This window comes from Mya arenaria, chromosome 14 (genome assembly GCF_026914265.1).
Source record: "Mya arenaria isolate MELC-2E11 chromosome 14, ASM2691426v1".
NCBI lineage: Eukaryota > Metazoa > Mollusca > Bivalvia > Myida > Myidae > Mya > Mya arenaria.
The window spans coordinates 26,159,669-26,177,595 of NC_069135.1; the positions used below are offsets into that span (position 1 = coordinate 26,159,669).

At 36.9% G+C, this 17,927-nt stretch overlaps 1 protein-coding gene across 5 annotated transcripts in view; it reads right to left on the reverse strand.

Annotated features, from left to right (window-relative positions):
• LOC128216639 (uncharacterized) overlaps positions 1-17,927 on the reverse strand; it is a 57,439-nt gene that overhangs the window by 13,334 nt on the left and 26,178 nt on the right. For all 5 annotated transcript variants that reach the window (XM_052923251.1, XM_052923255.1, XM_052923253.1 and 2 more), the window contains exons 3-4: positions 17,742-17,837; positions 16,214-17,312 (exon numbers count right to left, since the gene is read on the reverse strand). In XM_052923251.1, coding sequence (XP_052779211.1) covers positions 16,214-17,312; positions 17,742-17,837 — 1,195 coding nt within the window. The remainder of the gene's footprint in view (positions 1-16,213; positions 17,313-17,741; positions 17,838-17,927) is intronic.

The following is a 17,927-nucleotide window of genomic DNA, read 5'->3' on the forward strand; positions in this document are numbered from 1 at the left end:
CTTTTGACAAAGCTTTTGATAAAATTTGAGAGAAAGTGCAGCCTGAGCAACAAAAAAGATTTTATTTGCACAGGAAGAGTCTCTTATTCAAAGTCTGAAGGAAGTCAGACAAATCAATGAAATGTCTATGAACTTGATGGGAACTTATAGAAGGCTGGAGACTATCTTTATGGACCTTGATCTGAGTTGCTCTTTCTTTGGGAAGAATTGTGCTCATGTTGTATGAATTTATGGACTCTATGATTAATGTTCCACTCATGTGTACAATACAATGTATTATTCATGGTAACATAAACTTGTTATTTCTGAGAAATTTATTCCAATTTTGCCAGCTATTTATCATGCATGCCATAATCATATCGAAGCTGTTTTACTGATTTCTTTTTTATACTGACTTATTTTAGAGACAAAAAGAGGAACAGTTCAGGATATCAATAACACCAAAAATGGACGCCATTCCACCACTTATCTACTTTTCAAAGATAATTCATAAGTTACCTAAACATAAGTTTATGGCCAATGTGATTGGACTGACATCGTCATTTCAAGGCAAATAATATATTGCATACAACGTTTCAAGAGCATGGGCAATTTTACTTAGCACTCTCCGGTACACACAGGCAAAAAGACCATTTTGGTTTATATCTCCCCACCACCAACCTAAATTTGCAAATATGATTATTATCGAAATCAGGAATAAATTTATTAACATTGAAGGCCTAAAAAGGAGAAACTCCTTTAATTGTTAACGACTCACCCAAGTACAATATAATATCTTTGCACAATTAAAAATGTTTCAAATCCCCCCCCCACCTTATGAGAATATCTTTACCAGTTTTGAAACTTCAAGATTCACCTTACAACACAACCTTCATCAAAACAAAGTGTCACCATGCAGCCTGAATGACATGACTGGAAATTTGGCATTACTAGTTCAAACTGCAAGGTTTACCTTATAACACAATCTTCATCAATACAAAGTGTCACCATGCAGCCAGTGACATGAGTGGAAATTTGGCATTTCATGCTCAGAACTGCATGGTACACCTTACAACACAACCTGCATCAATACAAAGTGTCACCATGCAGCCAATGACATGACTGGAAATTTGGCATCACATGCTCAGAACTGCATGGTACACCTAACAAAACAGCCTCCATCAAAACAAAAGAGTCACCATGCAGATGATAACATGACTTGGCAATTGCATGTGAAGTAATAAAACAAATCTATAAAATTTCAGTTATTTAACCTTTTAACAAAATTAGAAACTACACACTCAGTTAAAACTCTCAATCAACCTTACTGTCTGATGTTTATCTAAGACCGTGTAAATTTCTAGATGGGGCCTGAAAATCAAATGGAATGTTATCAAATGATCAGAGTATTCTGCAAACATGAATCCACTTGAAATCACATGAATACTTGAAAGATAAGACTGAAATGAGGAACTCTGTATAATTTGTTTGCAGACAGAAGAACAAGTTTAATGAGCAACACCCAAGTCATCGAGAGCTTCCTCAGTGAAAAAGTGCACAAGTAGTTTGCAATGCAAAAGAAGAATAGAAATTGTGAGTCACTTCTCTTTTACAAGTTTCTATTGTCAACTTGTAAGGCTTATGTTATTTCAGTCAACAGATTCAGTTTAAACATTAAACATTATTATTTTTACAACAATTGTGAAGAAAGTCATGATTAACTTATACTAAGTCACTCTCAGACAGAACGTTGCGCGAGAGTGTGGTCTTGTGTGGTGGGGAAACCGGAGCAACCGGAGAAAACCACCTTGTCCAGCTTTGTCAGCACCAAAAAAACTCACATGCCTCCAGGCTTGGAATCGAGCCCGGGAGGTCTTGGTGAGAAGTGAGTGTGCTATCCACTGCCCTAACCGGACAACCAGTTGAACAGTTTTTCATGTTACTCTTTTCGTTTATATACCCACAACATGATGTATTGAGATTAGTATTACAAGTGGTTTAAGGCAAGTGTATACTTTTAATCATGAGTGTTGCAGATGGAGTAACAGCTTTCAATAAGTGAATAGTGTTGTCATTTATCTGCACCGTAGTTAAAGAATGGTAACGCCCATTCAACTTTACCATTTCAATATGGAAGTTATAATGTGTAGATGCAAAAAAACACTGACTCACACATGGAATAACAGCAGTTATTATTTGCAAACCAAGTTGTTGTCTTTTTAACCATGCTGCTGTAAAACATTTCCAAATGTGTTCACTGAACCAAATGACTATGGTCCCACCACTGCCGCCTTTGGCCTCTACATTTTCTATTCCTGCTGATGCCTAGGAGAAGGCCGAGTGTGCCTCCTGTGATTGAAGTCCAGTCGAGTTCACCCCACTACCTCTTTTATGACTGCTCCTATAATACTTAATACTGCTACCATTATTGCTTCTTCCTCTGGTATTTTGTATACTACCTTGACTACTTCTAGTACATCTATGAATTATACCATCTTACTTCAACCTAACAAACTGCATGATACCAACAATGATCCTCTTTTCAAAGGGCATATCAAAACTGTTTCAGCGAGAGAGATGGGACTTGTAACACTTACAATGGCATTTTAACAGGCTATGTGTTAATTTTTTATGCCATGACAATGACAATACTTCCATTAATATTATGAATTAGAAGCGAACATATCAATTCAGTAAAACATAAACATGTTTTTAAGGACACACTTAAATTCTGTATCATCAAGCACTAACAAAAACTGACTGATTAACAATGAAAAGTACTTAAAGCAACAATTAGCTTATGAGATCTCATAAACATGATGTTTTAATGTACTACATTTTCTAACATCTGGGGGACTTATAAAAAAACACACTAGTACTTCTTTAACAAGAGCACATTAAAGGGACTCGCTCATATTTAATTTTTAAGGCACCTTAATTTTTTTCCCAGTAATATTGCATCTGAAAACACTTATTTTATAAAAAAAAAATCATTTTTTATGAAATTGCAGTAAAATATAAAGAGAAAGAAATGTTCTGGTGTTTGTTGGGTGTGAACCCAAGCCAGTACAGTCAAGGGTAAAATGGAAAACTGACAACAAAACCTCCCACCCACAAGGATTAAAACACATATTTAAGGATAACTTAAGTTTTAAACTTTTTATTAATTCCCATTTTTAACGCCTTCCAAAATCATGGACTTCAAAGATAATTATTTGAGCATATATCAACATTTTTTGAAAGGTTCCAGATGTCATATGTATCTTAATTTTAAGTTTTAACACTCCTTGTGATTTGCCACACTTTATTTCATCATACAAAAAAGAATGCATTTTACAAAAACATGAGTGTGACCTTTTAAATATCATAAAGCATGTGCACTAAAAACTGGGTTAATTATCTTCACAGTCTGGGACTGAAGTAAATTCCCTGTGTATATATAGAATTCGCCAATCTATTCAGTGGAGAAAAAATAAGAAGGAATAATGTAGAATGATGTTGTGTTAAAAGTAGCTTAACAAAGATGACTCATCATTTTCTAGAGCTAGAAAAGCAGTTTATGGAAACATGTCAAGCAGTTAATGCAAAATGCATGACAGCCTGGCAGAAAACTTGCATTTATCTTGGAGATGATGGTAAAACATACTGCAGAAGAAACATTTGAATTGATTTCAGTTCGGAGGGAATGGCCCTCAAATGGCATTGAAATGTTTGGATGAACATCTTTGCTTTTTTATTTAATTCCTCAAGTGAAATGTTGAATCATTTTTAGTCAATTCCAAAAAATCTCCCATACACATGAACTTACAGATGAATGAGCGGATTGATACGGATCCCAAATGATGAGACTTACATAGGAACTGTGGAAACAATCCAAGATCTTGGAACATTGCATCTCGCAGGATATACAGCTTCTTAGAATGACATTTACGAGTGTTGTTTTGCTACATAAAACATCTTATAATGTATATTGGTGTTTGCATTTGTATGGGCCAATGACAATCAAGCTAGGTTTTTCAAATTCTCTGTTCATTAATTTTACGTAGGTTTATTCTACCCATGCACCAAAATAAAAGAGAATAATTCAGTCAGTCTATAATTTCACCAAGGCTTACACTTGTTAAACTAGTGTCAGGAGTAAAAGGTAACATATACTTGCATGGTGATTGCATTTTTATACGCCCGAAGGGTCGTATTATGTTATGGCCTCCATCGTCTGTCCGTCTGTCTGTCCGTCTGTCCGTCCGTTAGCAATTACGTGTCCGGGCCATAACTTGGTAACTAATAAAGCGATTTTCAAATAACTTTATACAAGTCATCACTACATTAAAAGGATGTGTCGCGCGCAATTTCCAGGTCCATACCTCAAAGACTAGAATCACCATGGGGGTGCGTTAGCAAATCCGTGTCCGGGCCACAATTTGGTCACTAATAAAGTCATTTTCAAATAACTTTATACAAAGCATCATTACATTAAAAGGATGTGTCGCGCGCAATTTCTAGGTCCATACCTCAAACACTAGAATCACCATGGGGGGGGGGGGGACGTTAGCAATTCCATGTCAAGGCCATAACTGGGTTAACTACTAAAGCAATTTTCAAATAACTTTATACAAATCATCTCTACATTAAAAGGATTTGTCAAGCATGCTTTCCAGGTCCATACCTCAAAGGCTAATTTCACTGGGGGGCGTTAGCAATTCCGTGTCCGGGCCATAACTTGGTAACTAATAAAGCGATTTTCAAATAACTTTATACAAATCATCACTACACTAAAAGGATGTGTCGCGCGCAATTTCCAGGTCCATACCTCAAAGACTAGAATCACCATGGGGGTGCGTTAGCAAATCCGTGTCCGGGCCACAACTTGGTCACTAATAAAGTCATTTTCAAATAACTTTATACAAAGCATCATTACATTAAAAGGATGTGTCGCGCGCAATTTCTAGGTCCATACCTCAAACACTAGAATCACCATGGGGGGGGGGGCGTTAGCAATTCCATGTCTAGGCCATAACTGGGTTACTACTAAAGCAATTTTCAAATAACTTTATACAAATCATCTCTACATTAAAAGGATTTGTCAAGCATGCTTTCCAGGTCCGTACCTCAAAGGCTAATTTCACTGGGGGGCGTTAGCAATTCCGTGTCCAGGCCACAACTTTGTGTTACTATTAATAAAGGAATTTTTAGAAAACGTGTCCTAGCCACAACTTTGTAACCAATAAAGCAATTTTTAGATAACTTTATACAAATTATTGCTACATTAAAAGGATGTGTTGTGAGCACTTTCCAAGTCCTGCTACTTTTAAACTTGTATTCACAGCTAAATGTTTATAAGAGACCTCAAGCCGAATCTTCTTCGGGCGTATAATTAATGCTCTGTTTCGCGGTGCTCTTGTTAAACTATCTGCCCATGCGCGCAGGTAGTCTTAAGACCACAAACTCCAAAGAACTACTTCTATTCATGTCGGTTTAACTCATTTTTTTGTCTCAATGCGCTCTATGTTTAGCAGAATGACGTCGAAACCATAAAAATAGATTGGTTGTGTTGCAGTCCGAGTATGAGTTTTTGCTTGTTCGGCTATTTCCGCGCTGTAATTATGTATCCCGGCGTTTTATTTTTAGCAGAATATAACTATTTTTGTTATGAGACAATGGTAATGAAGAATTTTTCAAATTTTGTGTTCAGTCAATTTACGTAGATCTATTCTAACAAATGCACCAATAAAACCAAATAAGTCCAATCTTGACAATCTATAGAGAAGCTGGCTAGCTGTGGACAACCTGTATACAAACTGTTATACAAATTCTCTTTTCTGTAAATCGCAAAAATTAAACTCAATTAAGCGTCCAATTCCTAAAAATTAACAAACACATGAGCTGAATGAGAGAATTATGCACCAGTCAATTGTAACCACGGCCCCCCAGGTTCAGGGGTATACCTGAGATAGCCGGGGAAATGGGCCCTGTTTTTACCTTTCAGGTGGCCCCGCAGTGCCGGGTGAATGCGGTGGTTTTGTCTTCGTGCAAAATATAGCGGGGAATGGGCCTTACCTAGGGTCCTTGGGTGCGGGGGCATTTAGCAGGGATTTTATCATCTGTTCGTACCCACAGGGCGGAGCTTTTACCCGGGGTTGACTGGACCGAAAGTCCCCGCTATTCCCCGGACCTGGGTGGGGGGGGGGGGGGGCGTGGTTACAATTGACTGGTGCATTAATTGACAACACAGGTGATGACATTACATCGTTACTGTGGAAACTGTTCTCTGTAACATTGCATCTTGCAAGTTATAAAGCTTCTTAGCGTGATATTTATGAGTGTTGTTTGTTACAAAAAAACTTCCATTACATATAAATCTTGCCACAAAACATGTCTTGTACTAGAATTACGATGGGTGAGAGCCAAAAGGTTGTAGATAGAATGTTTTAACCCCTCAATTTGCAGCGATGAATTTAGTTCAAGCAATTGTTGATGATGGCTCTAAACACTATCTATTTGATAAGAAGGTGCCAATGATCATGTGCTTATACCCCTGCATTGTAATCAAAGAATATCTTATTGTAAGAGAGCATTTTCACAAAACATTATTAAATGTATGCCTTATTATTCTCATTATAAAATATCTTGAATATTTCCATACTATCATTGTATGGCTCATTCCAGTATTTCACTATGTTCAGCTGCTGGTTGAAGCAACAAAAAAAGCAGACACCGTAATTAAAACATACAGCACAATGCAGACATCCATAAAACAAAGACTGCATAAAATCTTCCTAAAACTGGCACTGTTAAAAATTATTTCTACATATTATTCTGGAAGACATTCAGCTTGAATTCCAAGCACGAATCCTGATAAATATTAGGTAATAAAGTGTGACATTTTAGGATCTTTTCTGTAAATTACGCCAAAACACTTCAACCCAAAAGCTTTTAATGAACAACATAATTATAAACACACTTCCTCAAAAAAATCTGGATTTTTTCATTCCAAGAATATGAACACATTTGCTGAAAAAAGTTTATCAACAATAACGTAGGAAAAGGTATCATGGAAGCCTACAGAGGGGACACACATTTCATGGAAGCCAACAAAGGGGACACACATTTCATGGAAGCCAACAGAGGGGACATACATTTCATGGAAGCCATCTGCGGGGGCACACAATTCAATGAAGCCAACAGAGAAGATACACATTTCATGGAAGCCAACAGAGGAGACATATTTCATGGAAGCCAACTGAGGGGACACACATTTAATGGAAGCCAACAGAGGGGACACACATTTCATGAGAGCCAACAGAGGAGACACACATTTCATGGAAGCCAACAGAGGAGACACACATTTTATAGAAACCAACAGAGAGGACACACATTTCATGGAAGCCAACTGAGGAGCCACATATTTCATGGAATCCAACAGAGGGGACACACATTTTAAAGAAGCATACTGAGGGGACACACATTTCATGGAACCAACTGAGGAGACACACATTTTATAGAAGGCAACTGAGGGGACACATATTTCATGGAAGCCAACAGAGGGGACACACATTTCATTGGAGCCAACAGAGGGGACACACATTTCATGGAAGCCAACAGAAGGGGACACACATTTCATAGAAGCCAACAGAGAGGACACACACTTCAGGGAAGCCATCTGAGGGGACACACATTTCATAAAAGCAAACAGATGGGAACACACATTGCATGGAAGCCAACAGAGGGGACACACATTTCATGGAAGCCATCTGAAGGGACACACATTTCATGAAAGCCATCATAGGAAACACACTCTACATGGAAGCCAACAGATGGAACACACATTTCATGGAAGCCAACAGAGGGGACACACATATCATGGAAGCCAACAGAGGCCACACATTTAATGGAAGCCAACTGTTGGGACACACATTTCATGGGAACCAACAGGGGGACACACATGTCATGAAAGCCAACAGAGGGGACACACATTTCATGGAAGCCTACAGAAGGGGACACACATTTCATGAAAGCCATCTGAAGGGACACACATTTCATGAAGGCCATCTGAGGGGACACACATTTCATGGAAGCAAACAGATGGGACACACATTGCATGGAAGCCAACAGAGGAGACACACATTTCATGGAAGCCATCTGAAGGGACACACATTTCATGGAAGCCAACAGAGGGGACACACATTTCAAGGAAACCATTTGTGCTTTGAGTATGCACCAATATGACAATAGTGCAGATTATTGTGACAAAAGCATGGGTGCATTGCAGTCATTTGTTACATAAATGTTGCATAAGTTATGTTAATGGACTATAACCATGGTTCCGTTTATGTAAAAAATGATACTCCGGCTGATATATCTCCCCCAAAGCTGATAAAAATGTTCATGAAGGATTGAGACAGGTGCTTTGAATTTCGCTTATTTCAGAGATAAGGATGATACATGGAAGATGGGTATTTAATGACTGCCAGGATTCCAGGGGCATTGGATCTGGGCACTGAAGCATATCTCTAAGACTGTATGATTGAGTATTAATTTCTAATTTTGACAAGAAACACCTTCCAATGTTTTCATTCCATGCCCATCTCTGTATTCATAACATTTTCTTGGTGGCTTATTTACTTTGAGAAGTCAATTTCCATGTTTTTCATCCCAGTAGACATATCCGATCCATCAGGCCTATTTTCTTTAGCAATATGGCCCAACCTTCACCTCTCACTAGCTTAACTGTCTGCCAGTTTTTACAACATGTCAGTTTTTGCCGAAATAATACGAATGTCTGCTGTGCGTACATAATTTATTGACATATTTTTCATTAAAATTGCTTTTTGTTATGTTTTTCTCTTACGCGCTTTTTGAATTGTGATGTCTGTGAACAATGGGAAAACATACGCAGTTAAAGTTTGTTTTCAGCCCTTTTATTTTTCAAAGTTGGCCTGAAATTCGGCGCCAATCAAAATTCCACAAAGAAAACTATTTCTATAAAAACTAAAATTATAATACAAACATTTTATTCCAACTCTTACAAAAGTCAACCAGTACAGATGTATTTTAATGCAGTCTCTTATTCTTAAACAAAGGATCTTTTAAAAGAATGCTTTGCTTTGTTTCTTTCTTTGATATACAAAGGTAAATTCACAATTTCAGGCATTTTTTGCTGTTTTAAATTTCACTATCCTAAGGGCCGTCTGGCCCCATTAAAAAAAGTGCTTATTATAGAAATCCCTTTAAGAGCCAGTATGGAAGCAAAAAATATACATCATGAGCCTTGAAAACCACGGAAGTATTACAGACATTGCCAAACAGTCAACACGTCTTACAGCAACGGAAAAGGATGCCAATTTTTGTATGCTGTTATTTTTGTCGATCTAGGAGTAATACATCAAACAAGTATTTCAGCAATTGTCATGGAAATTACTGTACATTATAATATTTGGCCAAAATTAACAAAGTTTTTTATTTAATAATTGCAATTAATATCCTGTAAAACTGAGTCAATGAACATTACTCATGAAACACATACAGCTTTTACAAATTATTCTTAATAACACATAAATGGCTAATAGATTCAAGATTATGACCTTTAAATTGTTACAAATACCTAATTTTAAATTCATCCTAGAAGCAATTTGGCTTGATATCAAATAAATTCTTTTTTGGCTCATCAGAACAAATCCCCATCTGGATAAGGAATACAGGTGAGTTGAACAGCCAGATAAATCAATATTTTTTGCACCTGATTCTTGGAAATGAAGTTAAAAATTCCCATATTTCAGGGGTGTTTTATGACACAACAAAGGCTTAGAAGAGAAAGAAAACACATTTTGAATGCATGTATATCATGGTTGGTGTCACTCTAGGAGTTCAATGCTTTCTTCAATAAAAATGAAGATTACTTCTCAAGGGTAATGTTCTCTAATCATTGGTGATTCATCTGCACTGCTTGTCCGATTGATTTTCAAACTGTTGATTTTTTTGATTTTTTTTCCGATGAAAAAAGGTCAAGGGAATAGCAAAGGCATTGACTGTCTGTCCAGCCAATCCCAGGTTTATATCCCTGCCAAATGCCCCTGCACCCCAGGGACATCCTAGGTTAAAGACCCTTTCCCAGCGCGAAAACAAAACCATCGCATGGTTACAATTGACTGGTGCATTAAACCAATGATTTCAAGCAAATATTAAATAAGTTTTTGGCTTTGATCATCCAAAAGACTCATTTTGAGGACTGCTATGTTGGTAATAGAAGAGAAACTTATAATAAACAGTCTTTAACCCAGTGTACCTGGTTTTATGAATCCATCCAAATAATGCCAGCAATTGTTTCAATTATGCCACCCAGAACAATGCCTGGTAACTTAACCTGGTATTATATATTATGAAACAAACCTGGGTTGTTCTGGAATGTAATTTAGGAACAGTATTTTAGATTGTCTATACACAGAACACACTTTTAAATAATTGATAATACAAATTGGTTTAAAACTTCCCAAACTTCCCAGTTACGATCATCCTTTTCCTATACAATGACACACTTACTGCTATATAAAGGAATATTTTGGTAGCCTACAAACCTCTATTCATAACAAATGGCATTGCCAATGTCCATGAAGTAACTTCCTGCAATAACACAGAGTAGCTTCTGTAATGGTGGTCTGTGTCAATGACATTTCTGAAATGTTGGCCTGTATTAAAGAAGCTAATACGAAATGATGGTCTGAATCAAAGACACTTTCAGAATGATGAGCTTAGTCAAACCAACTTCTGAAATGATGTTCAGTCTTAAGGGAACATCTGAAATGATGTTCAGTCTTATGTTGGTCTGTGTCAAAGGAGCTTCTGTAATGTTGGTCTGTGTCAAAGTGGCTTCTGAAATGGTGGTATGTGTCAAAGGAGCTTCTGAAATGGTCTGTGTCAAAGGAGCTTCTGAAATGGTGGCCTGTGTCAAAGTGGCTTCTGAAATGGTGGTATGTGTCAAAGGAGCTTCTGAAATGGTCTGTGTCAAAGGAGCTTCTGAAATGGTGGTCTGTGTCAAAGTGGCTTCTGAAATGGTTGTCTGTGTCAAAGTGGGTTCTGAAATGGTGGGTGTCAAAGTGGCTTCTGAAATGGTGGCCTGTGTCAAAGGAGCTTCTGAAATGGTGTGCTGTGTAAAAGGAGCTTCTAAAATGGTGGTTTGTGACAAAGGAGCTTCTAAAATGATGTTCAGTGTCATAAACCTTCCAAAATGATGGTCTACGGAAAAGGAACTGCTGAAGGTATGCTCAATGACAAAGAAGTCTTTGAAAAGATGTTCTAAGTGAAACAAATTACAGTACTGTTCTGTTTATTTTCCAGACACTATAAAAATATTTAGTGCTATACACCAGACAGAAAGTACACCAAAACTTTCAGCATCTTTAGGACTTTCAACAAGGGCTTAGCTGAGATAACAAACTTAATCAATTTAATGGGTGAAAATAGTTCATACAATAAGTTAAGCCATGTACTTTATATCTAATCTATAATGATGTATGAGTCAGAGCTCAATCAAAACATAAGGTTAGATTTCTCCATAAAATGGAGTAAGGTAGAAAAAAATATTAAAGGAATTTCAAGCCAAATCAGATTTTATCATGTTAATTCATTTTATACACATATTTAAGGTATATAAAGGTAAAGCTTAATTTGTTACAGTTTAATAGCAGGTGAATCAGCTGTACTTGAGATACTTTTGTGAATGCAAATTAGTGTTAAATGTTCATACAAATGGATTTGGGATGATAATCCTTCATGTAGCCTGTTACTGGGTATAACCTGTGTACTGTGGGAATAAATGGTGAGCTAGGTATACTGTATTTGGTGCTTTCTTCCACCATATGATGAAAGTAAATTGACCATGTCATGGTTGTTTTAAGGTTCTGAAGCCTTAAAGAATAAGCAAACATCTTGAAGCAAAGACATCCTAAGCAAACTTGTAGACCTAAAAGCACAATTTACATTTGCCAATATGAATACTCACTCGCAGATTTTATGCTTTCAAAAATGTAAGAAATTGCAAATCTAAGACTAGTTTTTTTTTAATTTTCACTATGATTATGCAATGCACCTGTCAATTGTACCCCCTCCTCCCCTCCCTCCCCCCCTCCACCCGGTCAGGGGAATAGCGGGGTCTTTTGACTTTAGGTCCAGCCAATCCCAGTTAAATTCCCCGCCATGCAGGGACAAACTGCTGGTAAAATCCCCACCAAATACCCACGCACCCTGGGAACATCCTAGGTAAGGCCCATTCCCCGCTATCCTCAGCGTGAAAACAAACACTACTGTTGGGCAACTTGAAGGTAAAAACATGGCCCTGGACCAGGGGGTGCCGTGGTTACAATTGACTTGTGCATAACTTATGCTTTTCATAAAATAAAGCATTTTCTGTATTATTTTTCAAAAAATGTTTACGGTAGAACGGTACTGAGCTTTATTTGTTAAGAGATAAACTTTTGATGATGTTTTATCATTGTTACATTCCTTTTACATGAAATCATTTGATGTTATGTCTGACACTATTAATCAAGAATGAGCCCCTTTTAGCTTGAAGGCAGACATTGAATCTCATGAAAAAATATTATAATATGCATGCAAGAAATTCCAGTAAACAAAAGAAACTGTTAAAACAGAAGGCATCAGAAGGATAATCCTCGGGTGTGTTCCATTTGAGAAGAATGTGTTTTGAGGCTTCAGCTGTCAGTTGTCTTATCAAACTGATCGTTGCACCTGGATATTTTACTGATAAGGAATGGAATTGGCTTCAAACCGGTTTACACAGTTATGCTAGTGAATCGGTGGGGTGTCATCTTAATCAAACACACCCTGTTTACATTACAGATGATAGGAACATGGAAATGCCATCTTTTGGAGGAAAAGGTACTAAAGTAAATATTCAATAATTTAATCATAAACACCTTCCTTATCACTACTTTTATTGCAATAGCCTTGATAAATCTTGAGCAACTCATTGGAAAACATTGGCCAATATCTGTCCACCAACTTTTACAGCTGTTTTAGGTCAATGACCAGAACTAAGTAATAGATAGATGAAATGAAGTAAGATCTTAAAGATTAAGAATCATCGAAGTCAGCATAAACTATAGCCTTTCGTAATCATAAAGATATTACTTCAGGTCATCTAACTGACTTAGAATACAATCTCATAGGCTGACACACTGCAAACACAAAATCTGACGCAGGGAGTGTGTATTGGATGAGTGGCAGTTGGTGGACCTTTAAACACATATGGAAGTCGAAATACTTAATGAATAGGCCTAGCTGGTACTTAAAGGCCTATCCGTAATTTTATTGGCTGAAAGTATAGGCTGTATGATAAGTTCTGGTGGGGTGAAAGGGCAAAAATATTATATTATGATGCCAGTACACCAACTCACCTTTCAGCTTTAATTGTCTTGGAAATCATGTTTTGACATTTAGTTTTAGCTGTTTTTGAGGCAAATAACATAGGCTTTGGACTCTTAGTAGTTAAGGCCTTCTGTGACCTAAAAAGCATTTGGTTACAAAATGGGCACAGTCTGGCAATATATAATATGTGAAATTTTAACCACACCGAACCATCAATGTCAAGGTTACCAACCAAAATCAGGAAAACCTCAAACCCAGCCATGAACTGCATGATCTGCCAGCCTCACCAACACAAATTAGACTCATGATCCAAAGTGCAAGTCATTTTTCCTCATTTACGTTATGTCATGAGGATTTAAACTCAATCACCAATCTACCATCTGGTTTCACTTATTTCAGAAGTTCTCAGGGGAAATATTGTTGCTGTAAGGACAAACAAAATTAAATGTGGTTGATGGCTTTGAAATCTTAGATATTCTGAGTTTATTCTGGTGGATTGATATTTTTGTCATTTATGAACAAAGAACTTGTTGCTTTATCAAAAATCATGTGTAAATTTATGTCACATGTATTAGTGTTGCACTAATACAAGTTCTTATTTTTGCTTTAAATTTATAATGATTTGTTGAAATAATTCAACAATGGTCTAGCTGATAATATAATTTAAGACATCAACAATTTATTGCAAAAAGCAACGTTTATTGCAAAAAGCAACGTTTATTTAGTTTGTGTGTTGTTTTTTAAATGATTACAAACAGCCCTATGTGCGAAAACATTCAACAATCTAACCGAAATACTAGAAAATTCATGTAGGAGGAAATCCTTCAAAATAACAAATCAGAAAAAGAATTTGTGCAACTGTTTCTTCCCATAATAAAAAATGAAAATTGAGACTAGAACTAATCCAGAATGTTCACTAAATGTAATTCAGATATTAAGTATATTATCATATGTTTCATACTTGGTGCCAGATATTAATGGTAATGAATTAATGTTACCGAATGAGACCCTTAGCCATTATGCTTCTGTCTGCATCAAAAGCCCCTCTTCACTGCCCCTAATTCGTTTTTAATGCGGAACATGCACGGGGACCTCTTATAGTTCTGCATTTGTTATGAAGTAACAGCTGCTCCTTTCTACTCCTGCTTGAGTAGGTTTCACATTTTTGTCATAAGAGAGATTTCACAACTGATTATGTAAACAAAGAAAAGACCTTGAATTTAGATGAAAGGGGTGCTTAACATTTTTTTATGGGTTCATTATGTGATGTTAGCAGATTTTATGCATAGCATTTGGAAATCTGGAAATGCATATCCTCGCAAAATATGTACATAACTTCGACAAACATTTTTTTTTATAGTTGAGGAACCTTTATTGGCATTTTTTTGCTATTATCAAAACAAATGCAGAAGCGTAAAAAAGATCTCTGAAAAAGAGCACTTTCACTTCACAATGGGTGAAATAACTGATTATATATAACTTCCTAGAAATTTTCCACAATTAATGAACTGAGTAATGTTAACAAATGACATAATCAACTATACATTAATGACACAATCAGTTAATAAGAGACCTCATTTAACAAACCGGTTAGCAAGCAGACATTATTGGCAATAATTTATTACCCAAATAAAACATTAAGTGGTTCTTATTACTCTATTCTAAATGGAATGCAAATCAGACCAATTAACATGACACAAACGGTAGCCTTGGGAGCATTGCCAAGCCTTGTCACTTTGTCGGAGGAGGTCACAGTAGTCAATGGTGTTGTTGTTGAGTTTATAAAGGACTACACGCACCTTTTAATGCCTGCATCAAATTTCGAAGCCAAAGGGGGAGTTTTGCCCCCACTGCCGACCGGTTGATATTCACCAAACGAGTAATTTTGTACCCAAAATGCCACAGACAGTAGTCCCAGTGGTTGGAATTAGCACAAGCCCACAAGCCCTGCACTGGTCAAATGCTATCCGGGCTTGCTGCAATTCAGGATTTTATATAGCAGGGCTTGTGAAGAATGTCGAATCCAAGCACTAGTGTTCGAATTCGGAATTGTTCACTAACAGTCTAATTTCGCAGACCGTAGTCCATCAGACTAAATTTAGTCCCTATCATTTGTCAATTAAAATACCAAATAGCTTTGTATTAATTTTTATGACCATTAGTGATTACAAGTTAATCTATTTGATAAAGAGTACATAAATATATGTTTACACTCTTTCTTGAGACATACTATAAACTAGATATTTTTATCTGATTGAGACTTAATAAATTTGAACTAATCTGATAAAGGGTAATTTAGGAAGCTACCATTCGTTTGTGACTTTACCTTATTAAGGCTAATTGGCTGTTAATGTTATTAGTAAACAATGAAAAGAATATCACATAAAATCCTGTAGCCTTGGTCTTACATGAACACTTAACAATAATTAGCTCAAAGATGAGTATGGGTACTTCAACAGTCATGATTGCAAGTAAACCAACAGTTGAACAACAGTCATGATTGCAAGTAAACAGTTGAAGAGGCTCATTGAGACACTTCAAAGATGCTCAAGTCACAATCACAATGAACCTATTAAAAGTACATGATAGAAAAATCAGTCATGAATGCCAATTAGTAATTATGTCGTAATGGGATCATCTTATCAATGTACAAGTATCATGTGATAATTTTTTCAAATAAATATTTGAATTTTCTGAGTAGATCATTCATGTTAAGATTTCTAAAAGCTAATGCTGTTCATAATAAGTTTCTTTTACTTTCCAAGTAAATTTAAGTTGTGACCTTCATTCAATATTCAACTGATTTTCTTGATATTTCAATTTTTTGTTGTACTCTTGTATCATTTAAACTTACTTGTGTGTTGCCACAACGCAGCTATTGTCTCCTCCTGTTGGTTTCCGTGGTAACGGAATGGGGCCCCACATTTGTAGAATTTGCTCAGGCATTATGCAAATCCTCGTCTCAAAATTTCCTGGCATCATAAACAGCATAGTGGGACCTTGTTTGGGTGGCTCAATAGTCGCCGAAAACGTTGCTTTGAGACTATGTTCCGTATCAACATCGATAGTGACAGTGTTTGTAAGATTTGACGAATCATTCTTGTCCATTGGTATTCCTTCAATTACAGGCATAAGGTTAAACATTTGTTGACCTAATTCTTCATCATGCCCAGCACAAGCGAAACCAATCTGCTGGGACATATTGAAGTTGATTCTATCATACTCTTTAGTATCGAACACAAAGTGTGCCAAGCCCTTCTTTGTATTTTCAAACTCAACCTTTTTCTTGTTTCCCTTAAATTGCTTAATCATTGGTCCTTCCCTCTCGTTAGCGCCAAATGCAAGCTTCACACTGTATTTATTAACCTCCTCTGGAAGATCTTCGACTTGAACCCTATCTAAATTTACTGTCGCCTTTTTCGTACTGAATGTGTACGTTTCTTCTGGATCTATGAGAGACATTCTCTCACACAGAACTGGTGGCTCACCACGGAACATGGCTCCAAAAGTGGTGAAAGTATCGTCAAAATGCTGCTTCCATAAGTCCCTAGTTTTCTGGTCAGCTCGCACTAGGGTTGAACCTGGAGCTCTATTATTCACTGAATCATCATGGACAAGCATTTGACCAAGAACTTTAGTCGTGTCGTGTTTATAAACTCCCGGATGCAGCATGTGCGTGTGCCACATCAAATCAATATCGTAACATGGGACCAAAACTTCTGTAGAATTTTGATGCTTCAAGAACAGGAATCGCTGGTATCTTTTCTGTGCTGCCTTCAAAAAGTGCTTATCATGGAAGTGGGACAACGAGGTCTGGTAAAAGAACACACGCTGGCGTGTGATCGAAGCAAAGATATCATACGATGACTTCTGGACATAGTCTTCCTCAGGTATCTCCTGCTCAGCTGGCTCTGGTGTGGGCTCCGGGGCTGGGGTGGGCTCTGCTGGGGCTTCTGAAAATTAAATAGGATCCTTTTTTATAATTTGTATTATATGAAAACTTATTTAATTATGGTAAGAGATACATGTTTCATCATTATATTGATTTATAATCAATAATGCAGCTTCAAACAGAACGTCAATGAAATTTTACTGCTCAAAAATGGGGCTCAAAATTTATACCACAAAAATGGCATTCAATGCAAGCTCTGCACAGTTAAAATAAAAGTCAGACTTACTTCGAGGGCCATATTCAATAACCAATTTTATTTAACTTAAACAACAACTACAATTCTGCAAATCAGATGTGTCTTATGTCTTGGACCTAATAACCCCCAAATCTAATGCATGGCCAATGTTCGTACCAAGTTTGATTACTATACCCAATGGTATTTCCTTTGTGTCTGCCATGCTTGTCACAAAAAGTATGTGCCTTCCGTTACCTGTATTTGGCTTGTCTCCATCTGTCTTCTCAGCTGTTGGTTCAGCAGGCTGCTCTGTGGGGGTAACTCCTGAAGCCTCTGGGGCAGGGGCTGCCACTACAATATTATGCCACTAATTAAAATAGTGATCACACGTGTCATAGTATGGTTTATACGCATGTTACAGATATATTAACTTAATGACTA